A 23,966-nucleotide genomic window follows, 5' to 3' on the forward strand; every position below is an offset into this window, starting at 1 on the left:
ATAATGTATGTTTTTCCCATATATGTATGTGTCAAATGTCTACTGTGTTTGAAAATATGTATGTCTATATTTGCCGTGAGTATGTACAATGAAAAGCGTTTCTGGAAATGTGAAAAAGAATTTCCCTAAAGGGACAATAAATATATACTATACTATATTGTACCTGGAAATCCAGAGTTCTCGCGAGAGCACAAGTTGAATTTGCTCAGCGAGTTTAATTTGGCAGCGAGTTTAAAGTCCAACTGAAATCAGAATTGACCCTATTTACTTTGTTAGCGCATATTACTAGTCTTGTGGTGAAAAATTAATCCGTGCAAGTTAATACACAGAAAAACATTGTTTGCCGTCGTAATCTTTAATCAAAGTCTGAAAAGTTTCTTCCGGTCTGGTATGGCGTTCCTTCTCTGATGATGTAGGTTTGACAGCTTGGGTTGGGAAACGCTTAAAGGGTCATTTCACCTGTGGAGACATGAATGTGTATTGAAAGTGGGTCATTTATGTAGAAGAAATGTGAAATTATTTTTGAATTTGGAGCTTTCTAGACTGAGAAAAGCCAGAAAATGTATTTTTGGCTTATGTGGATGAAAGACAACAACTCCCAGAATGCACTTGCTTCGCTGCCCTACAAGGCCACTCCCAAGCCACGCCTACCGGTAAGACAGCGCAGTTGAGAACAAAAACATCAAGGCAAGGCTAGGCTACGAGTGAGTGTCCGTGACGAGTTTGCCCAAAATGTCCGGGATTCGGCTTTTGCGTTCTACAGTCGCCATTCATCATGTTTACTGTGGCGAGCAGGACGAGGCTGAGGGGCGCGGGAGAACGGCGCGAGGCCGGTGGCGTGATTACTGACGACCGACACCTGTGAGGCACTGTTCTCGTATCTCGCACGGAGGAGCAGGTATTTTCTTAGCAATGGTAAAACACACATCAACCGATCACGCCACCGGCCTCGCGTCTTTCAACCGATCACGCCACCGGCCTCGCGTCTTTCTCCCGCGGCGCTAGCCTCGTCCTGCTCCCTGTATTACTGTGATTACTGATGAGCGCGCCTGTGAGATGCACCGGTCTCATGGGCTATCTCTCACGGAGGTACGGGTATTTTCTTAGCAATGTTAAAACGCAAATCAACCGATCACTTGTTTAAATTCATGTAAACATTACATTCAGATTCACCAATCGGGGTGAATTCAGTTAGATTGAAACAAAAGGTGAGCATGTAAACAATGGATGGCGACCGCAGAAAGCAAAAGCTGAATCCCGGACATTTTTGTCGATCTCGACGGCCGGACATGTCCGGGAAATAGAGTATGGTTCTACTACTCAGCTTTCTACGTCCCTGTTTTCTGCAGGTTTCTGGCGTTGAAATCAAACGCACTGGCACTGATCTGTGATAGGTCTGTTAGCGCATTAGGTCCAACCCCCTATGGGCGGGTTTGAAAGGGTGGATCTAGTGCTTGTAGTCTTAACAGAAATCCCCCCCTCTTACACTTCCTCCTACAATGACGCAAAATGACGATTTTTGCGTCATTGTAGGAGGAAGTGTAAAGAGTTAAATACAGATTTCTCTCGTCTCGGGGGAAAATGAAAAAATGTTGCATGACCATTCAATAGTATGACTGGGTTTCTAACAATGCAAAGCTTATTGCAAATGGGTGAAGTGTCCCTTTAACCACTCCCCTCAAACCGTTAGTCTGCTATGAGTGAGAGATGGAGAGGAGGAGCGCCAGAGTAAAACCCAGCCCTCTGTTCAATATTATTTTTCACTAAGAAATACGTCACAACACTGGAGAAAAGTCGTTTGGAACTTCCGGTTCACGCGGACTTTAATCTGTTGGTAAAATGAAATTTTACTAGTGGAAGTCCATATATGGTAATGTGCGTGTCTGTGTGTATCTGTGAGTTTTGGAAGGTGTGTGCGTTGGAATGTTGCACCCCCCGTTATCAATGAGATCGGGTTACAGGATGCGATTCTACTTGGAGAACATTCTTCAGAGACAAATACATTTCAGAGCCAACACTCGAAGATCATAACTATACGGTCACAACAACATTAATCACACATACATACAGGAAGTTCAGATACAAGTCTGAGTTACATATAACACAGTCTCACCCCAAAACGTCACATACTGACGGGTCTTGACCATACGGCAACATACGACGAAAAGGGTACCCCTAAAACGTCCATATGTGACGATTCGGGTTATGGGTAGGTTTAGGTATGCGTTAGGGTACCGCTAGGAGGCGCTGCTGGTGCGCTTATGTCTTCGTCTCATATGGACGTTTTAGGGGTACCCTTTTCGTCGTATGTTGCCGTATGGTCAAGACCCGTCAGTACATGACGTTTTGGGGTGAGACCGGGCTGTTACATACATTAAAAGGATATTAAGTTAAACACAACAGATGTTTGTGTGTGTGTTTGTGTGTTTGTGTGCGTGTGCGTGTGCGTGTGCGTGTGTCCCACAGAAAGTTTTGTTATCTCTCTGTGGTCCAGAGAGGGGAAGGGGGTTTGGAATGTAGAACTTTGCAAAGTAAAGAGAATGTGTTGACTTTTTATTATCCTCCAAGGTGCAATTTAAGTCGTAAAAGTCAATTTGTTGCCGACTAGCTCGAGCCAACGTATGATTTGTAATTTCGAAGTCAGGAGGTTACAAGCTCTGATAAGCTTAGCAAAGAACGTTATGGGCAGGAATGTGCTTAGAAAACAAAGCTTAAAAAAAAGCTTAGCTTCGGCAGGGCAGAGATAATGAATGTCTTTGGTCATAGTGCACAGGTGCAGGTTTGGGGCTGAGTACGGTTGTGTGTCGCTGTCGTGGTAGGCCACCACGTCTGGAGTGCGTATCTTGATGTGGGTGTTGCGTTCCCAAATCCTGACCTTGCAAATGTCTGTAAGTCTGTAGACTTGGCTTGACTCGATGATAGGTAGATTTAGGAGAAAGCCCGCTTCTCTCTGCTCGGGATCGACGCAGAGTGAGATGGCGCTACCCAGAGAGTAGGCCAGGTGTTTTTGTAGAAGGTCAGCTGGCGTGTTGATGGCGTAGGCCAGCACAGTTGGCATCAGGCTTAATATCAGGTACGGTGGAATTACACCTGTGGCTAGGCTGTCATTGGAGGAGCTAACCTCCCACAGCATGTCTGTCGTTACTGCTGTAACCAGCTGAGTCTGGACAAAGTCACTCTGTACGACAGTAAACCGAGGCTTCCTGGAGTTTGCGGTCTGGTTTGCTGCATTTACACTGGACACACCAATGTTAAACAGAGTTCTGGCGGCAGCTCCGGTTCCGAGCAATGCTCCCAGGAACTGGCTGGAGTGGTGGCTGGTGCTTAGGAGTCCCGATTGTGCAACAGTCACTTTCTCAAGTTGGTTGAACATGGGTTCGACCTTGGCCTCGGCGTGAGAGAGGGAGTCCTCTGTCCATCGGACACTTGTCCAGATGTATTGGGCTACGGAGCTGGGGTAGTGTGCTCTGTAGACCGGGCGGGGCTGGATGAGTCGAACATGCACTTGCTGGGTGTAGGTCCTGCCGTCGGTGATCTGGAGTCTCGGTCGTTCTCTCTGTGGCAGCTGTCCTCTGGTTGGCTGACAGTACAGCATGGCGAACCACAGCAGCAACCTGGTACAGACAACAGGGAGAGAGAGAGAGAAAGGGGAGGAAGAAGCCAGCAAGGGTTGTCTTTGATTGGACAGGGCAGTCTTTTTACTTTGTGGGCGGCGACTGGGTTTAGTTCGCCTGGGCCCATGTTTTGCCACATCTTGCTGTCGGCTTGTCGCTTGCTTCAGTGTCTCGTCAGTGTCTCTGGTGCTGCGGTGTGCAGCACATGATGCGTTATAGATGAACATTAGCAGTTTATCCCCCTTTGTGCGCCGTGGCATTACATGCCTTGGCATAGTGATGTCAATCGGTGCACAACTCAATGTTGTTCTGTACGCGCAGCATGTGCGTTGTGTCATGCACTGGTCTGAGACACTGGTTGTCAGTGAGGTCAGACGGCATGCGAGGGTGGTTGGAGGGTTTTGAGAGGTGGTCATTTAAAGTCTTTATGTAGATGTCAGAAGCCCGCATGTCCATTATGGTTGTCTTTTCAAATAGTGGAGCCAGCGTAAGCGGCTCTGAGGTAGGCGGTGTAGCTTGTAAAGTTTTTATGCTGTGTGTAATCTTTTCAACCTTGAGGGTGGGTGGGGGTTAAAAATGACCATAGCTTGTTGTTTAATGCGTCAGGCTTGGCAATGGCTTGAGTGAGGTCATTGCATTGCAGGTCAGTCATGACATTGAGGCAGCAAGTGTCAAAGTCTTTGGTGGGCTGTAAGGTGCAGGTTAGCAGGTTCGAACCTTCAGTTGATGCTAAGTCTGTGTCTTCCTGGCTGGCTGTGGGAGTTCCCATGAACTCTGTGACCTTTGTGACCTGACCGTCTGGCTGTGACTGGAGGGGGCAAAGTTCTCGTACTTGAGCCCAGATTTTGAGCTGTTTCAAGTCCAGTTACGGTTCAAAACGATCTAGAAGGTCTCTGCCGATGAGGAACGGAAAAGTGTCCATTTTTGAGATGAACACGGGATGGACTAGACTCAAAGGACCAATCGTCAGGTGAATGTGGGCTACCTGTTCGAGCTGGATGTCATGTTGACTGTATGACTGTACGTTCAGTTCACAAGTTTGAGGTGTAAGAGTTTGATCTTGTCTCTTAGCTTCAAATTGGAGTCTTTTGAAAAGTTGATTTGAGATCACCGTAATGTCTGATCCTGTGTCGATCAGGGCTTCCATGCTCACTTCCTTTTCCAACGTGATGTTCAGGTAGAGTTTTTGGGCCACCCCCTTTTTGATTAGGTTGCCCAGGAATGTTGGCATGGCAGGTGTGACGGTCGTTGGGTGGTTAGGACCGGTCTCGTGTAGCTTGCTGTGGAGGCAGTTAGACAGAACAGCGTTTCCTGGTACCTTGGTATTTTGGTACCTGGTGTGAGGAAGTGTGCCGTCTCGTTCAGGGTGTGCAGCTGTCAGCTGTGGAGCTTTGGTGATGTTGTCACCTTGTGATGTGACAGTTAGCTCTGTGGTCTGTGGATGATGAGCAGTGTTCGAGGTGCTTGGCTCAGTCAGATGGCGGACAGACGGTTTGGTTTCAGTTCTTATGCTTAGACATAAGATGTCTGGCTCGTCCTTCTTGTCTTCCTTGCAACGTTTTTGGTGAAGAAGCTCTTTCAGCACCTTTAGGATCTCTGCTGTCTCAGACGTGGCTGCACTGTGGTTATCTGATGTGAGCTCAGGCTTGAGCTTACCAGTGTCGTGTCGAGAGTGGTTCCACTCTCTGTCGGGGCTTGTTGTCCTGGACGGTGGAGATCGGCTCTTCTTGGGTCGCCGGCCGGCTTCCCGGAATCTTTCAGAGCGCTCGCTCTGGTGCTTTGGACGAGCACCACCGCGATTGTGTTGCTCTCTGCTGCTGGCGTGACGTGAACAGTGCTCAGAGACAGAGTAGGTTGTGGGGTTTTTTACAGTCTTTTCAGAAATAGTCTTTTGCTTGGTGTAAGCTTTATGGGCTAAGTCACGCAGCTGTTGGGTAGACATGGTCCGTGCATCGGCCAAAACCCCAATATGATGGGATAAGGTTGGATGGAGATTCCGCAGGAAAAGAGTTTTAAAGGTAACATCCTGTTCCATCCCTGGCTCATTCCGTGCTCCGAAGAAGGCTTGTCGGAGTCGGTTGTATTAGATCTGGGGGTGTTCACGCCGACCTTGCTTGAGGTCTACAGCAACGATGAAACCTTGATCGGAGTCTGGATCAGAGAATTCACGGATCAAAGCTTGCCGTAATTGTTGGAAGTCCGTTTTGACAGCCTCAGTTTGACGGTCTAGGAAGCTACGAACATTACTGCTAGCCGTTATTCTTAACAGATACAAATTGTCCCAAGCTGTCACGTTGGCGACAGTTTGCAAGTGAAAGTCAATGTCTTTTAAATAAGCATGAATGTCACAACCTTCTGCAGAATCTGGATCGAACATAGGAATGTTTCGAGCTAGCTTGTCAAGTTCTCGGGGGGTCGTGCCGTGGTTAGTGGCATGGGTTTTCTGAACGGCTCTTCCCCCTTTTGCTGCTGACATGTGTTCTTGAAAGCTGGCTGGTGATGTCTTGAGCCGTGGGCTTACATCTCCCTTTTCAGTTTTGGGTTCTGGGCTGAAAGGGTTGGGGTGGCTGGGCGGGAGAAACTCTGTGATGTGGGTTTCTCCGTTCCAGCCACTCTGCAGTCTGTAAGAATGTCTCAGTTCTGCATGAACAGTGTAAAGTTCATCTTGGAGCTTGTCTCTCTGCAGAGTAAGCTCACCGATTTTAGCTCGGGCCATTTAGAAATGTTTTTCGCAGGCCCTGGCTTTTGCTTCTGCTTCTTTTCGTTCAGTCTCGGCTCTCTCTAGGAGAGCGTCACTTTGTTGGAGTTTTTCGTCGAGTTCTTTTCTGGTTTCTCTCTCCAACTGTTCTCTTTGGTCTGTGTCGAGGCGCAGATCTTGCAGGGCATTTCGAAGTCTTTCTACTTCTTTCTGTAGTTCTGGATCTGTGGCGTCCTCTTTCTCGCGCTGGTTCTAGGTCTCGAGGAGGAGCTAACGGGATTGTGCTGACAGCAGGCCACTGAGCTGGGACACAGACTGGTAACGGGATTGTACTGACTGCAGGCCACTGGGCTGGTCCACCGACTGGTAGCTGGCTTGTGCTGACTGCAGACTGCTGGGCAAGGACAGAGACTGGTATCTGGCTTGGCCTGATTGCAGACCACTGGGCTGGTCCACGGACTGGTAACGGGCTTGTGCTGACTGCAGACTGCTGGGCTGGGACACAGGCTGGTAACGGGTTTGCACTGACGGCAGGCCACTGGGCTGGGACACAGGCTGGTAATGGGTTTGCACTGATGGCAGGCCACTGGGCTGGTCCACAGACTGGTAACGGGATTGTGCTGTCTGCACACTGCTAGGCTGGTCCACAGACTGGTAACGGCTTGTGCTGACTGCAGGCTACTAGGCTGGGACACAGACTGGTAACGGGCTTGTGCTGACTGCAGGCCACTGGGCTGGTCCACCGACTGGTAACGGGCTTGTGCTGACTGCAGGCCACTGGGCTGGTCCACCGACTGGTAACGGGCTTGTGCTGACTGCAGGCCACTGGGCTGGGACACAGACTGAGAGCTGGTTTGCGCTGAGAACAGGCCACTGGGCTGGGACACCGACGGGTAACGGGCTTGTGCTGACTGCAGGCCACTGGGCTGGTCCACTGACTGGTAACGGGCTTGTGCTGACTGCAGGCCACTGGGCTGGGACACAGACTGGTAACGGGCTTGTGCTGACTGCAGGCCACTGGGCTGGTCCACCGACTGGTAACGGGCTTGTGCTGACTGCAGGCCACTAAGCTGGGACACAGACTGGTAACGGGATTGTGCTGACGACAGGCCACTGAGCTGGGACACAGACTGGTAGCGGGCTTGTGCTGACGACAGGCCACTGAGCTGGGACACAGACTGGTAGCGGGCTTGTGCTGACTGCAGACCGCCGGGTTGGTCCACAGACTGGTAACGGGCTTGTGCTGACTGCAGGTCACTGGGCTGGGACAAAGACTGAGAGCTGGTTTGCACTGACGGCAGACCACTGAGCTGGGACACAGACTGAGACCTGGTTTGCGCTGACTGCAGGCTACTGGGCTGGTCCACAGACTGGTAACGGGCTTGTGCTGACTGCAGGCCACTGGGCTGGGACACAGACTGGTAGCGGGCTTGTGCTGACTGCAGACTGCTGGGCAAGGACAGAGACTGGTATCTGGCTTGGCCTGATTGCAGACCGCTGGGCTGGGACACAAGCTGGTAACGGGCTTGTGCTGACTGCAGGCCACTGGGCTGGTCCACCGACTGGTAACGGGCTTGTGCTGACTGCAGGCCACTGAGCTGGGACACCGACTGAGAGCTGATTTGCGCTGAGAACAGGCCACTGGGCTGGTTCACCGACTGGTAACGGGCTTGTGCTGACTGCAGACTGCTGGGCAAGGACAGAGATTGGTATCTGGCTTGGCCTGATTGCAGACCGCTGGGTTGGTCCACAGACTGGTAACGGGCTTGTGTTGACTGCAGGTCACTGGGCTGGGACACAGACTGGTAACGGGTTTGCACTGACAGCAGGCCACTGGGCTGGTCCACAGACTGGTAACGGGCTTGTGCTAACTGCAGGCTACTGGGCCAGTTCACTGATTGGGAGCCAGTTTCTGTAGGTTTTTGGAAACCAAGCTGGGGCACAAACTGGTAGCTGACTTGTGCTGATGGCAGGCCAGACTGAGAGCTGGCTTGGGCTGGTTGTTGGATGCCAGACTGGTCCACAGACTGTAAGCTGGCTTGGGCTGACAGCAGGCTACCTGACAGTTCAACAGATTGGGATGGTTGTTGGATGCCAGACTGGTCCACAGACTGTGAGCTGGCTTGTGCAGGTTGTTGGATGCCAGACTGGTCCACAGACTGTGAGCTGGCTTGGGCTGACAGCAGGCTACCTGATGGTTCCACAGACTGAGAGTTAGCTTGGGCTGGTTGTTGGATGCCAGACTGATCCACAGACTGTGAGCTGGCTTGGGATGGTTGTTGGATGCCAGACTGGTCCACAGACTGTGAGCTGGCTTGGGATGGTTGTTGGATGCCAGACTGGTCCACAGACTGTGAGCTGGCTTGGGCTGACAGCAGTCTACCTGATGGTTCCACAGACTGAGAGCTGGCTTGGGCTGATTGCAGGCCACTAGACTGGGACACAGACTGGTAACGGGCTTGTGCTGACTGCAGACTGCTGGGCTGGGACACAGACTGGTAGCGGGTTTGTGCTGACTGCAGACTGCTGGGCAAGGACAGAGACTGGTATCTGGCTTGGCCTGACTGCAGACTGCTGGGCCGGAACACAGACTGGTAGCGGGCTTGTGCTGACTGCAGGCCACTGGGCTGGTCCACAGACTGGTAACGGGATTGTGCTGACTGCAGGCCACTGAGCTGGGACACAGACTGAGAGCTGGTTTGCGCTGACTGCAGTCCACTGGGCTGGTAACGGGCTTGTGCTGCTTGCAGAACGCTGGGCCAGAACACAGACTGGTAGCGGGCTTGTGCTGACTGCAGGCCACCGTACTGCACCACAGACTGGTAGCGTGCCTGTCCTGGATGTAGGTCACTAGGCCAGACCACAGACTGGTATCTAGCTTGTGCTAACTGCAGGCCACTGGGCCAGTTCCCTGATTGGGAGCCAGTTTGTGTAGGTTTTTGGAAACCAAGCTGGGGTACAAACTGGTAGCTGGCTTGTGCTGACGGCAGGGCAGACTGAGAGCTGGCTTGGGCTGGTTGTTGGATGCCAGACTGGTCCGCAGACTGGGAGCTGGCTTGGGCTGACAGCAGGCTACCTGATGGTTCCACAGACTGAGAGCTAGCTTGGGATGGTAGTTGGATGCCAGACTGGTCCACAGACTGTGAGCTGGCTTGTGGAGGTTGTTGGATGCCAGACTGGTCCACAGACTCTGAGCTGACTTGGGATGGTTGTTGGATGCCAGACTGGTCCACAGACTCTGAGCTGGCTTGGGCTGACAGCAGACTACCTGATGGTTCCACAGACTCTGAGCTGGCTTGGGATGGTTGTTGGATGCCAGACTGGTCCACAGACTCTGAGCTGGCTTGGGCTGGTTGTTGGATGCCAGACTGGTCCACAGACTGAGAGCTGGCTTGGGCTGATTGCAGGCCACTGGACTGGTCAACAGATTCCGAGACAGCTTGTTCAGAGTTCTGGCTGCTGGCTTGAGATGATTGTTGGAGACTGGGCCGGGCCACACGTTGGTATCTTGCCTGTGCTAACTGCACACCACTAGGCTGAACTGTGGAACCATAGTGTGACTGCACTAGTTGCTGGCCACTCAGTAATGGCACAAGTCCATATCCAAAGCTTGCTTGCCCTAACTGATAGCTGGGTTGTGAGGACTCATTTCTCTGCTGCAAAGGCTTGACCAAAAAGGTAGAACTTGAAATCTGGACTGGCTTGTTACCGGAAAATAACTTGGAAACAACTTGATGTCTATTTCTCTGAGGCTTGACAATGGGCTGCACTGCAGACTGGTAGCTGACTTCCACTATTTGGCCACTGGACTGGGAGCTGTTCTGCACTATTTGCTGGCTACTAGACACCACAGACTCATTACTAGACTGTACTACAGTTTCATAGTTGAGCTGTGTTGGCTCAGGTAGAGACTCAATGTGCATATTTGTACCCATTGCAGTGGTCACAGAACCAGAAACAAGACTGCCACTACCAGCTGAAGATATCAGAGATCCTTGAAGTTGACTACTAGCATCAGAGTCAGAACCAGGCTTATATACAGTAGTCACTGGTCCAAAACCAGAAGAGCCATTTTGAGGACTATAGCTTATACTGCTATACACACCCTTAACTTGTGCAGCACTGTAAGTGTTACTCCTTGATCTCTGAGGACTGATAGGCATTGATACATCAGCGCCATACCAGCTGTAGGAACTTCGTGGCTTCACATCCTGCATGGGGAAACTAGCCTCATTGTATACAGGATAACCACTCCTGACAAAGCCACCAACTAGAAGAAAATAGAAAAGGGAAAAGAAAGAATCAAACAGACATGCTAGCAAACATGAATTATAGAACTTGCCTGGATAAACCTTACCACTTCCAAACTGGTCACAGACACAAAGACTGAGAAGTGCCAGAGAAAAACTGTAGATGAAATTTTTTAAAAAATATATATATATATTAGATGAGTGGCACTAGTTAAATGCCAAATACTACAATTATCATCATACCTTAAGAGTCGGCTAGTGGTACCCTCCATGGCCAAACAAAAAAACAACTACCACTTCAACAACACCAGTAAAAATTCATAAAAAACATACTTGACCTCCAACACATATTAGTGTTGACTGAAGGGACTCTTTATATTGCCAGCAACTGGCATTTACCAATAGTTTCCTGACAATCAGTTGTCATGGGAACATGTAATACTCAATTATTAGGTTCAGGTGTTACAACTCTTATCATGACAGCTGCCATTTCATTAAAGATAGTTGCTTGTTTATACTATGATAACTGGACAAAAAGACAGCACACAAATGACTTTTTGGGGATTAATTAAAATACTTTATTTTTTATTCAGTGAGAATACATTTAAGCATTTAAGGAAGCAGTAGTATGATCATTGTTCAAAAGTCTTAGCATTGATTTGGTCAAGCAGCCGTATATATTTTTAGATTAAAATCTATTTCATTCAATGATAACAGATGTTATGTTTTTTTTCTTGCAAATTTGTACTTATGGCATTATGTTGTGTTAACCAGTCAACAGATTTGTTTGAAGTATCTTTAGGAGTTGCTAAAATCATTATTATCTGCACTTCTCAAATGTGAAAATACAAATATGTCTTTGTCTTTATTGAAACTGTTTGAAAACTAGAGCACACTGGTAATCTTTAAAATTTAAAAAATATTACTCAGACTCAGAGGTCATTAGAGGACAAAAATGTCCCTGTCAAATACTGTCATAATGCTAGGCTTTGGAGTACAGAATTAAGGCCTGTTCACACCAAGCACGATAACGATAAAGATAACTATATATGCGTCCACACAAGCGACAGATAACGATCTTTTTATTCTAAGCAGGCGCGCGCCCGGATGATCCAGATCCATTTTAAATGCGTGAAACCTTTAAATTAGAATGGATTCTGATTGTCTGTCAGTGTTTTATCGTTCGACAGATGGAAAAAAATCGTTCTGAAAGTGATCCCAACAATATTGTATAGCTTCAGAGTCATTAACCCTTCCTGGGCTGACATTTCATCCAACTCATACAGGTTTGAAACAACTTGGGGGTAAGTGATGACAGCATTATAATTTCTGGGTGACCTTTACATGCTATAGAGTGAAAGCATGAAATATTTTTGTAGACCAAACCCTGGAAATGGGTTTGCATTTTAGCACTTCTGATTCTGGTTCTAAATTCTGAGTGTTTCAACAAAGATGGAGGTCATGCTAATGCAGTGCAAACAATACTGAGACTCCCAGTAGACACTTGAGGTAACAGGTTGTTTATTTTTTCAAAAACAAAGCAAACACTAAATGAAGAAAACAAGGCAAAGTATGCAGCTATGACTTCACTTGATGCAACAACCTCAATATGCCTGGAGATGAACGCTTATTTTGAGTAGTCTGAGAGTGCAGAGATGCTGGATCTTGAAAGCCAGGCTGGACAGACTGCATCAAACTCATAGCTTTAAGTGGTATTTTACCAGGTTGCGCCAAAGGTTTGGAACCAAGACTGGAAAGAGACATGTAACTTGACTGCTCTGGCTTAGGAAAGACCTGGAATCTAGACTGCCGGGACACAGACTGGTAACTGGCTTGTGATGATTGCAGACCACTGGGCTGGGACACAGACTGGTAGCGGGCTTCTGCTAACTGCAGGCCACTGGGCTGGTCCACAGACTGGTAACGGGATTGTGCTGACGGCAGGCCACTGAGCTGGGACACAGACTGGTAACGGGATTGTGCTGACGGCAGGCCACTGAGCTGGTCCACAGACTGGTAACGGGATTGTGCTGACAGCAGGCCACTGAGCTGGGACACAGACTGGTAACGGGATTGTGCTGACTGCAGGCCACTGGGCTGGTCCACCGACTGGTAGCGGGCTTGTGCTGACTGCAGACTGCTGGGCTGGGACACAGGCTGGTAACGGGTTTGCACTGACGGCAGGCCACTGGGCTGGGACACAGACTGGTAATGGGTTTGCACTGATGGCAGGCCACTGGGCTGGTCCACAGACTGGTAACGGGATTGTGCTGTCTGCACACTGCTAGGCTGGTCCACAGACTGGTAACGGGCTTGTGCTGACTGCAGGCTACTAGGCTGGGACACAGACTGGTAACAGGCTTGTGCTGACTGCAGGCCACTGGGCTGGTCCACAGACTGATAACGGGCTTGTGCTGACTGCAGGTCACTGGGCTGGTCCACCGACTGGTAACGGGCTTGTGCTGACGGCAGGCCACTGGGCTGGTCCACCGACTGGTAACGGGCTTGTGCTGACTGCAGGCCACTGGGCTGGGACACCGACGGGTAACGGGCTTGTGCTGACTGCAGGCCACTGGGCTGGTCCACCGACTGGTAACAGGCTTGTGCTGACTGCAGGCCACTGGGCTGGGACACAGACTGGTAACGGGCTTGTGCTGACTGCAGGCCACTGGGCTGGGACACAGACTGGTAACGGGATTGTGCGGACGACAGGCCACTGAGCTGGGACACAGACTGGTAGCGGGCTTGTGCTGACTGCAGACCGCCGGGTTGGTCCACAGACTGGTAACGGGCTTGTGCTGACTGCAGGTCACTGGGCTGGGACAAAGACTGAGAGCTGGTTTGCACTGACGGCAGACCACTGAGCTGGGACACAGACTGAGACCTGGTTTGCGCTGACTGCAGGCCACTGGGCTGGTCCACAGACTGGTAACGGGCTTGTGCTGACTGCAGGCCACTGGGCTGGGACACAGACTGATAACGGGCTTGTGCTGACTGCAGACTGCTGGGCAAGGACAGAGACTGGTATCTGGCTTGGCCTGATTGCAGACCGCTGGGCTGGGACACAAGCTGGTAACTGGATTGTGCTGACTGCAGGCCACTGGGCTGGGACACAGACTGGTAACGGGCTTGTGCTGACTGCAGGCCACTGGGCTGGTCCACCGACTGGTAACGGGCTTGTGCTGACTGCAGGCCACTGAGCTGGGACACAGACTGAGAGCTGGTTTGCGCTGAGAACAGGCCACTGGGCTGGGACACCGACGGGTCACGGGCTTGTGCTGACTGCAGGCCACTGGGCTGGTCCACCGACTGGTAACGGGCTTGTGCTGACTGCAGGCCACTGGGCTGGGACACAGACTGGTAACGGGCTTGTGCTAACTGCAGGCTACTGGGCCAGTTCACTGATTGGGAGCCAGTTTGTGTAGGTTTTTGGAAACCAAGCTGGGGCACAAACTGGTAGCTGACTTGTGCTGACGGCAGGCCAGACTGAGAGCTGGCTTGGGCTGGTTGTTGGATGCCAGACTGGTCCACAGACTGTAAGCTTGCTTGGGCTGACAGCAGGCTACCTGACAGTTCAACAGATTGGGATGGTTGTTGGATGCCAGACTGGTCCACAGACTGTGAGCTGGCTTGTGCAGGTTGTTGGATGCCAGACTGGTCCACAGACTGTGAGCTGGCTTGTGCAGGTTGTTGGATGCCAGACTGGTCCACAGACTGTGAGCTGGCTTGGGCTGACAGCAGGCTACCTGATGGTTCCACAGACTGAGAGTTAGCTTGGGCTGGTTGTTGGATGCCAGACTGATCCACAGACTGTGAGCTGGCTTGGGATGGTTGTTGGATGCCAGACTGGTCCACAGACTGTGAGCTGGCTTGGGATGGTTGTTGGATGCCAGACTGGTCCACAGACTGTGAGCTGGCTTGGGCTGACAGCAGGCTACCTGATGGTTCCACAGACTGAGAGCTGGCTTGGGCTGATTGCAGGCCACTAGACTGGGACACAGACTGGTAACGGGCTTGTGCTGACTGCAGACTGCTGGGCTGGGACACAGACTGGTAGCGGGTTTGTGCTGACTGCAGACTGCTGGGTAAGGACAGAGACTGGTATCTGGCTTGGCCTGACTGCAGACTGCTGGGCCGGAACACAGACTGGTAGCGGGCTTGTGCTGACTGCAGGCCACTGGGCTGGTCCACAGACTGGTAACGGGATTGTGCTGACTGCAGGCCACTGAGCTGGGACACAGACTGAGAGCTGGTTTGCGCTGACTGCAGTCCACTGGGCTGGTAACGGGCTTGTGCTGCTTGCAGACCGCTGGGCCAGAACACCGACTGGTAGCGGGCTTGTGCTGACTGCAGACCACCGGACTGCACCACAGACTGGTAGCGTGCCTGTCCTGGATGTAGGTCACTAGGCCAGACCACAGACTGGTATCTATCTTGTGCTAACTGCAGGCCACTGGGCCAGTTCCCTGATTGGGAGCCAGTTTGTGTAGGTTTTTGGAAACCAAGCTGGGGTACAAACTGGTAGCTGGCTTGTGCTGACGGCAGGGCAGACTGAGAGCTGGCTTGGGCTGGTTGTTGGATGCCAGACTGGTCCACAGACTGTAAACTGGCTTGGGCTGACAGCAGGCTACCTGACAGTTCAACAGATTGGGATGGTTGTTGGATGCCAGACTGGTCCACAGACTGGGAGCTGGCTTGGGCTGACAGCAGGCTACCTGATGGTTCCACAGACTGAGAGCTAGCTTGGGATGGTAGTTGGATGCCAGACTGGTCCACAGACTGTGAGCTGGCTTGTGGAGGTTGTTGGATGCCAGACTGGTCCACAGACTCTGAGCTGACTTGGGATGGTTGTTGGATGCCAGACTGGTCCACAGACTCTGAGCTGGCTTGGGCTGACAGCAGACTACCTGATGGTTCCACAGACTCTGAGCTGGCTTGGGATGGTTGTTGGATGCCAGACTGGTCCACAGACTCTGAGCTGGCTTGGGATGGTTGTTGGATGCCAGACTGGTCCACAGACTGAGAGCTGGCTTGGGCTGATTGCAGGCCACTGGACTGGTCAACAGATTCCGAGACAGCTTGTTCAGAGTTCTGGCTGCTGGCTTGAGATGATTGTTGGAGACTGGGCCGGGCCACAAGTTGGTATCTTGCCTGTGCTAACTGCACACCACTAGGCTGAACTGTGGAACCATAGTGTGACTGCACTAGTTGCTGGCCACTCAGTAATGGCACAAGTCCATATCCAAAGCTTGCTTGCCCTAACTGATAGCTGGGTTGTGAGGACTCATTTCTCTGCTGCAAAGGCTTGACCAAAAAGGTAGAACTTGAAATCTGGACTGGCTTGTTACCGGAAAATAACTTGGAAACAACTTGATGTCTATTTCTCTGAGGCTTGACAATGGGCTGCACTGCAGACTGGTAGCTGACTTCCACTATTTGGCCACTGGACTGGGAGCTGTTCTGCACTATTTGCTGGCTACTAGACACCACAGACTCATTACTAGACTGTACTACAGTTTCATAGTTGAGCTGTGTTGGCTCAGGTAGAGACTCAATGTGCATATTTGTACCCATTGCAGTGGTCACAGAACCAGAAACAAGACTGCCACTACCAGCTGAAGATATCAGAGATCCTTGAAGTTGACTACTAGCATCAGAGTCAGAACCAGGCTTATATACAGTAGTCACTGGTCCAAAACCAGAAGAGCCATTTTGAGGACTATAGCTTATACTGCTATACACACCCTTAACTTGTGCAGCACTGTAAGTGTTACTCCTTGATCTCTGAGGACTGATAGGCATTGATACATCAGCGCCATACCAGCTGTAGGAACTTCGTGGCTTCACATCCTGCATGGGGAAACTAGCCTCATTGTATACAGGATAACCACTCCTGACAAAGCCACCAACTAGAAGAAAATAGAAAAGGGAAAAGAAAGAATCAAACAGACATGCTAGCAAACATGAATTATAGAACTTGCCTGGATAAACCTTACCACTTCCAAACTGGTCACAGACACAAAGACTGAGAAGTGCCAGAGAAAAACTGTAGATGAAATTTTTTAAAAAATATATATATATATATTAGATGAGTGGCACTAGTTAAATGCCAAATACTACAATTATCATCATACCTTAAGAGTCGGCTAGTGGTACCCTCCATGGCCAAACAAAAAAACAACTACCACTTCAACAACACCAGTAAAAATTCATAAAAAACATACTTGACCTCCAACACATATTAGTGTTGACTGAAGGGACTCTTTATATTGCCAGCAACTGGCATTTACCAATAGTTTCCTGACAATCAGTTGTCATGGGAACATGTAATACTCAATTATTAGGTTCAGGTGTTACAACTCTTATCATGACAGCTGCCATTTCATTAAAGATAGTTGCTTGTTTATACTATGATAACTGGACAAAAAGACAGCACACAAATGACTTTTTGGGGATTAATTAAAATACTTTATTTTTTATTCAGTGAGAATACATTTAAGCATTTAAGGAAGCAGTAGTATGATCATTGTTCAAAAGTCTTAGCATTGATTTGGTCAAGCAGCCGTATATATTTTTAGATTAAAATCTATTTCATTCAATGATAACAGATGTTATGTTTTTTTTCTTGCAAATTTGTACTTATGGCATTATGTTGTGTTAACCAGTCAACAGATTTGTTTGAAGTATCTTTAGGAGTTGCTAAAATCATTATTATCTGCACTTCTCAAATGTGAAAATACAAATATGTCTTTGTCTTTATTGAAACTGTTTGAAAACTAGAGCACACTGGTAATCTTTAAAATTTAAAAAATATTACTCAGACTCAGAGGTCATTAGAGGACAAAAATGTCCCTGTCAAATACTGTCATAATGCTAGGCTTTGGAGTACAGACTTAAGGCCTGTTCACACCAAGCACGATAACGATAAAGATAACTATATATGCGTCCACACAAGCGACAGATAACGATCTTTTTATTCTAAGCAGGCGCGCGCCCGGATGATCCAGATCCATTTTAAATGCGTGAAACCTTTAAATTAGAATGGATTCTGATTGTCTGTCAGTGTTTTATCGTTCGACAGATGGAAAAAAATCGTTCTGAAAGTGATCCCAACAATATTGTATAGCTTCAGAGTCATTAACCCTTCCTGGGCTGACATTTCATCCAACTCATACAGGTTTGAAACAACTTGGGGGTAAGTGATGACAGCATTATAATTTCTGGGTGACCTTTACATGCTATAGAGTGAAAGCATGAAATATTTTTGTAGACCAAACCCTGGAAATGGGTTTGCATTTTAGCACTTCTGATTCTGGTTCTAAATTCTGAGTGTTTCAACAAAGATGAGGTCATGCTAATGCAGTGCAAACAATACTGAGACTCCCAGTAGACACTTGAGGTAACAGGTTGTTTATTTTTTCAAAAACAAAGCAAACACTAAATGAAGAAAACAAGGCAAAGTATGCAGCTATGACTTCACTTGATGCAACAACCTCAATATGCCTGGAGATGAACGCTTATTTTGAGTAGTCTGAGAGTGCAGAGATGCTGGATCTTGAAAGCCAGGCTGGACAGACTGCATCAAACTCATAGCTTTAAGTGGTATTTTACCAGGTTGCGCCAAAGGTTTGGAACCAAGACTGGAAAGAGACATGTAACTTGACTGCTCTGGCTTAGGAAAGACCTGGAATCTAGACTGCCGGGACACAGACTGGTAACTGGCTTGTGATGATTGCAGACCACTGGGCTGGGACACAGACTGGTAGCGGGCTTCTGCTAACTGCAGGCCACTGGGCTGGTCCACCGACTGGTAACGGGATTGTGCTGACGGCAGGCCACTGAGCTGGGACACAGACTGGTAACGGGATTGTGCTGACGGCAGGCCACTGAGCTGGTCCACAGACTGGTAACGGGATTGTGCTGACAGCAGGCCACTGAGCTGGGACACAGACTGGTAACGGGATTGTGCTGACTGCAGGCCACTGGGCTGGTCCACCGACTGGTAACGGGCTTGTGCTGACTGCAGGTCACTGGGCTGGTCCACCGACTGGTAACGGGCTTGTGCTGACTGCAGGCCACTGGGCTGGGACACAGACTGGTAACGGGCTTGTGCTGACTGCAGGCCACTGGGCTGGTCCACCGACTGGTAACGGGCTTGTGCTGACTGCAGGCCACTGGGCTGGTCCACCGACTGGTAACGGGCTTGTGCTGACTGCAGGCCACTGGGCTGGGACACAGACTGGTAACGGGCTTGTGCTGACTGCAGGCCACTGGGCTGGGACACAGACTGGTAACGGGATTGTGCGGACGACAGGCCACTGAGCTGGGACACAGACTGGTAGCGGGCTTGTGCTGACTGCAGACCGCCGGGTTGGTCCACAGACTGGTAACGGGCTTGTGCTGACTGCAGGTCACTGGGCTGGGACAAAGACTGAGAGCTGGTTTGCACTGACGGCAGACCACTGAGCTGGGACACAGACTGAGACCTGGTTTGCGCTGACTGCAGGCCACTGGGCTGGTCCACAGACTGGTAACGGGCTTGTGCTGACTGCAGGCCACTGGGCTGGGACACAGACTGATAACGGGCTTGTGCTGACTGCAGGCCACTGGGCTGGGACACAGAATGGTAGCGGGCTTGTGCTGACTGCAGACTGCTGGGCAAGGACAGAGACTGGTATCTGGCTTGGCCTGATTGCAGACCGCTGGGCTGGGACAAAAGCTGGTAACTGGATTGTGCTGACTGCAGGCCACTGGGCTGGTCCACCGACTGGTAACGGGCTTGTGCTGACTGCAGGCCACTGAGCTGGGACACAGACTGAGAGCTGGTTTGCGCTGAGAACAGGCCACTGGGCTGGGACACCGACGGGTCACGGGCTTGTGCTAACTGCAGGCCACTGGGCTGGTCCACCGACTGGTAACGGGCTTGTGCTGACTGCAGGCCACTGAGCTGGGACACAGACTGAGAGCTGGTTTGCGCTGAGAACAGGCCACTAGGCTGGGACACCGACGGGTCACGGGCTTGTGCTGACTGCAGGCCACTGGGCTGGTCCACAGACTGGTAACGGGCTTGTGCTGACTGCAGGCCACTGGGCTGGGACACAGACTGGTAACGGGCTTGTGCTAACTGCAGGCTACTGGGCTGGTCCACCGACTGGTAGCGGGCTTGTGCTGACTGCAGGCCACTGAGCTGGTCCACAGACTGGTAACGGGATTGTGCTGACTGCAGGCCACTGGGCTGGTCCACCGACTGGTAGCGGGCTTGTGCTGACTGCAGACTGCTGGGCTGGGACACAGGCTGGTAACGGGTTTGCACTGACGGCAGGCCACTGGGCTGGGACACAGACTGGTAATGGGTTTGCACTGATGGCAGGCCACTGGGCTGGTCCACAGACTGGTAACGGGATTGTGCTGTCTGCACACTGCTAGGCTGGTCCACAGACTGGTAACGGGCTTGTGCTGACTGCAGGCTACTAGGCTGGGACACAGACTGGTAACAGGCTTGTGCTGACTGCAGGCCACTGGGCTGGTCCACAGACTGATAACGGGCTTGTGCTGACTGCAGGTCACTGGGCTGGTCCACCGACTGGTAACGGGCTTGTGCTGACGGCAGGCCACTGGGCTGGTCCACCGACTGGTAACGGGCTTGTGCTGACTGCAGGCCACTGGGCTGGGACACCGACGGGTAACGGGCTTGTGCTGACTGCAGGCCACTGGGCTGGTCCACCGACTGGTAACAGGCTTGTGCTGACTGCAGGCCACTGGGCTGGGACACAGACTGGTAACGGGCTTGTGCTGACTGCAGGCCACTGGGCTGGGACACAGACTGGTAACGGGATTGTGCGGACGACAGGCCACTGAGCTGGGACACAGACTGGTAGCGGGCTTGTGCTGACTGCAGACCGCCGGGTTGGTCCACAGACTGGTAACGGGCTTGTGCTGACTGCAGGTCACTGGGCTGGGACAAAGACTGAGAGCTGGTTTGCACTGACGGCAGACCACTGAGCTGGGACACAGACTGAGACCTGGTTTGCGCTGACTGCAGGCCACTGGGCTGGTCCACAGACTGGTAACGGGCTTGTGCTGACTGCAGGCCACTGGGCTGGGACACAGACTGATAACGGGCTTGTGCTGACTGCAGACTGCTGGGCAAGGACAGAGACTGGTATCTGGCTTGGCCTGATTGCAGACCGCTGGGCTGGGACACAAGCTGGTAACTGGATTGTGCTGACTGCAGGCCACTGGGCTGGGACACAGACTGGTAACGGGCTTGTGCTGACTGCAGGCCACTGGGCTGGTCCACCGACTGGTAACGGGCTTGTGCTGACTGCAGGCCACTGAGCTGGGACACAGACTGAGAGCTGGTTTGCGCTGAGAACAGGCCACTGGGCTGGGACACCGACGGGTCACGGGCTTGTGCTGACTGCAGGCCACTGGGCTGGTCCACCGACTGGTAACGGGCTTGTGCTGACTGCAGGCCACTGGGCTGGGACACAGACTGGTAACGGGCTTGTGCTAACTGCAGGCTACTGGGCCAGTTCACTGATTGGGAGCCAGTTTGTGTAGGTTTTTGGAAACCAAGCTGGGGCACAAACTGGTAGCTGACTTGTGCTGACGGCAGGCCAGACTGAGAGCTGGCTTGGGCTGGTTGTTGGATGCCAGACTGGTCCACAGACTGTAAGCTTGCTTGGGCTGACAGCAGGCTACCTGACAGTTCAACAGATTGGGATGGTTGTTGGATGCCAGACTGGTCCACAGACTGTGAGCTGGCTTGTGCAGGTTGTTGGATGCCAGACTGGTCCACAGACTGTGAGCTGGCTTGGGCTGACAGCAGGCTACCTGATGGTTCCACAGACTGAGAGTTAGCTTGGGCTGGTTGTTGGATGCCAGACTGATCCACAGACTGTGAGCTGGCTTGGGATGGTTGTTGGATGCCAGACTGGTCCACAGACTCTGAGCTGGCTTGTGGAGGTTGTTGGATGCCAGACTGGTCCACAGACTCTGAGCTGGCTTGGGATGGTTGTTGGATGCCAGACTGGTCCACAGACTCTGAGCTGGCTTGGGATGGTTGTTGGATGCCAGACTGGTCCACAGACTCTGAGCTGGCTTGGGATGGTTGTTGGATGCCAGACTGGTCCACAGACTGAGAGCTGGCTTGGGCTGATTGCAGGCCACTGGACTGGTCAACAGATTCCGAGACAGCTTGTTCAGAGTTCTGGCTGCTGGCTTGAGATGATTGTTGGAGACTGGGCCGGGCCACAAGTTGGTATCTTGCCTGTGCTAACTGCACACCACTAGGCTGAACTGTGGAACCATAGTGTGACTGCACTAGTTGCTGGCCACTCAGTAATGGCACAAGTCCATATCCAAAGCTTGCTTGCCCTAACTGATAGCTGGGTTGTGAGGACTCATTTCTCTGCTGCAAAGGCTTGACCAAAAAGGTAGAACTTGAAATCTGGACTGGCTTGTTACCGGAAAATAACTTGGAAACAACTTGATGTCTATTTCTCTGAGGCTTGACAATGGGCTGCACTGCAGACTGGTAGCTGACTTCCACTATTTGGCCACTGGACTGGGAGCTGTTCTGCACTATTTGCTGGCTACTAGACACCACAGACTCATTACTAGACTGTACTACAGTTTCATAGTTGAGCTGTGTTGGCTCAGGTAGAGACTCAATGTGCATATTTGTACCCATTGCAGTGGTCACAGAACCAGAAACAAGACTGCCACTACCAGCTGAAGATATCAGAGATCCTTGAAGTTGACTACTAGCATCAGAGTCAGAACCAGGCTTATATACAGTAGTCACTGGTCCAAAACCAGAAGAGCCATTTTGAGGACTATAGCTTATACTGCTATACACACCCTTAACTTGTGCAGCACTGTAAGTGTTACTCCTTGATCTCTGAGGACTGATAGGCATTGATACATCAGCGCCATACCAGCTGTAGGAACTTCGTGGCTTCACATCCTGCATGGGGAAACTAGCCTCATTGTATACAGGATAACCACTCCTGACAAAGCCACCAACTAGAAGAAAATAGAAAAGGGAAAAGAAAGAATCAAACAGACATGCTAGCAAACATGAATTATAGAACTTGCCTGGATAAACCTTACCACTTCCAAACTGGTCACAGACACAAAGACTGAGAAGTGCCAGAGAAAAACTGTAGATGAAATTTTTTAAAAAATATATATATATATATTAGATGAGTGGCACTAGTTAAATGCCAAATACTACAATTATCATCATACCTTAAGAGTCGGCTAGTGGTACCCTCCATGGCCAAACAAAAAAACAACTACCACTTCAACAACACCAGTAAAAATTCATAAAAAACATACTTGACCTCCAACACATATTAGTGTTGACTGAAGGGACTCTTTATATTGCCAGCAACTGGCATTTACCAATAGTTTCCTGACAATCAGTTGTCATGGGAACATGTAATACTCAATTATTAGGTTCAGGTGTTACAACTCTTATCATGACAGCTGCCATTTCATTAAAGATAGTTGCTTGTTTATACTATGATAACTGGACAAAAAGACAGCACACAAATGACTTTTTGGGGATTAATTAAAATACTTTATTTTTTATTCAGTGAGAATACATTTAAGCATTTAAGGAAGCAGTAGTATGATCATTGTTCAAAAGTCTTAGCATTGATTTGGTCAAGCAGCCGTATATATTTTTAGATTAAAATCTATTTCATTCAATGATAACAGATGTTATGTTTTTTTTCTTGCAAATTTGTACTTATGGCATTATGTTGTGTTAACCAGTCAACAGATTTGTTTGAAGTATCTTTAGGAGTTGCTAAAATCATTATTATCTGCACTTCTCAAATGTGAAAATACAAATATGTCTTTGTCTTTATTGAAACTGTTTGAAAACTAGAGCACACTGGTAATCTTTAAAATTTAAAAAATATTACTCAGACTCAGAGGTCATTAGAGGACAAAAATGTCCCTGTCAAATACTGTCATAATGCTAGGCTTTGGAGTACAGACTTAAGGCCTGTTCACACCAAGCACGATAACGATAAAGATAACTATATATGCGTCCACACAAGCGACAGATAACGATCTTTTTATTCTAAGCAGGCGCGCGCCCGGATGATCCAGATCCATTTTAAATGCGTGAAACCTTTAAATTAGAATGGATTCTGATTGTCTGTCAGTGTTTTATCGTTCGACAGATGGAAAAAAATCGTTCTGAAAGTGATCCCAACAATATTGTATAGCTTCAGAGTCATTAACCCTTCCTGGGCTGACATTTCATCCAACTCATACAGGTTTGAAACAACTTGGGGGTAAGTGATGACAGCATTATAATTTCTGGGTGACCTTTACATGCTATAGAGTGAAAGCATGAAATATTTTTGTAGACCAAACCCTGGA

At 49.9% G+C, this 23,966-nt stretch overlaps 3 protein-coding genes across 7 annotated transcripts; all 3 read right to left on the bottom strand.

Annotated features, from left to right (window-relative positions):
• Window positions 1-6,512: 6,512 nt before the first annotated feature.
• Window positions 6,513-10,938, bottom strand: LOC308697368 (uncharacterized protein; the record flags this gene model as incomplete). The annotated part of the gene is made up of 3 exons (XM_081376547.1): window positions 10,806-10,938; window positions 10,670-10,719; window positions 6,513-10,582 (listed from the first exon to the last, which is right to left on the bottom strand). Exons 1-3 carry the CDS (start codon window positions 10,832-10,834, stop codon window positions 6,513-6,515), a joined length of 4,149 nt encoding a protein of 1,382 aa, XP_081232673.1. The 5' UTR covers window positions 10,835-10,938.
• Window positions 10,939-12,066: 1,128 nt separating this feature from the next.
• On the bottom strand, window positions 12,067-16,871 carry LOC308697437 (uncharacterized protein). Of its 5 annotated transcripts, XM_081376666.1 has the most exons (6): window positions 16,697-16,871; window positions 16,559-16,608; window positions 13,197-16,471; window positions 13,040-13,151; window positions 12,525-12,942; window positions 12,067-12,431 (listed from the first exon to the last, which is right to left on the bottom strand). In XM_081376666.1, exons 1-6 carry the CDS (start codon window positions 16,723-16,725, stop codon window positions 12,260-12,262), a joined length of 4,056 nt encoding a protein of 1,351 aa, XP_081232792.1. In that variant the 5' UTR covers window positions 16,726-16,871; the 3' UTR covers window positions 12,067-12,259. The 5 variants fall into 5 exon arrangements, with proteins under 5 accessions (XP_081232792.1, XP_081232793.1, XP_081232791.1 ...); XM_081376667.1 differs by having other exon boundaries at window positions 12,525-13,086; window positions 13,232-16,471; XM_081376665.1 differs by having other exon boundaries at window positions 12,067-12,644; window positions 12,694-13,508; window positions 13,558-16,471; window positions 16,697-16,829.
• Window positions 16,872-17,956: 1,085 nt separating this feature from the next.
• LOC308696871 (uncharacterized protein) lies at window positions 17,957-22,950 on the bottom strand. The gene is made up of 3 exons (XM_081375787.1): window positions 22,818-22,950; window positions 22,680-22,729; window positions 17,957-22,592 (listed from the first exon to the last, which is right to left on the bottom strand). Exons 1-3 carry the CDS (start codon window positions 22,844-22,846, stop codon window positions 18,031-18,033), a joined length of 4,641 nt encoding a protein of 1,546 aa, XP_081231913.1. The 5' UTR covers window positions 22,847-22,950; the 3' UTR covers window positions 17,957-18,030.
• Window positions 22,951-23,966: the final 1,016 nt, after the last annotated feature.

The sequence above is a fragment of the Scardinius erythrophthalmus genome (assembly GCF_964197995.2).
Source record: "Scardinius erythrophthalmus genome assembly, chromosome: 10".
Lineage (NCBI taxonomy): Eukaryota > Metazoa > Chordata > Actinopteri > Cypriniformes > Leuciscidae > Scardinius > Scardinius erythrophthalmus.

Excerpts from the sequence above, each read along its gene's own strand:
- LOC308697437 (XM_081376663.1), bottom strand. The coding sequence starts at position 16,725 with ATGGAGGGTACCACTAGCCGACTCTTAAG. Across the intron at positions 16,609-16,696 it reads ACCACTAGCCGACTCTTAAG|TTTTTCTCTGGCACTTCTCA; the intron begins GTATGATGATAA and ends TTTCATCTACAG. Across the intron at positions 16,472-16,558 it reads CTGTGACCAGTTTGGAAGTG|TTGGTGGCTTTGTCAGGAGT; the intron begins GTAAGGTTTATC and ends ATTTTCTTCTAG.
- LOC308696871 (XM_081375787.1), bottom strand. The coding sequence starts at position 22,846 with ATGGAGGGTACCACTAGCCGACTCTTAAG. Across the intron at positions 22,730-22,817 it reads ACCACTAGCCGACTCTTAAG|TTTTTCTCTGGCACTTCTCA; the intron begins GTATGATGATAA and ends TTTCATCTACAG. Across the intron at positions 22,593-22,679 it reads CTGTGACCAGTTTGGAAGTG|TTGGTGGCTTTGTCAGGAGT; the intron begins GTAAGGTTTATC and ends ATTTTCTTCTAG.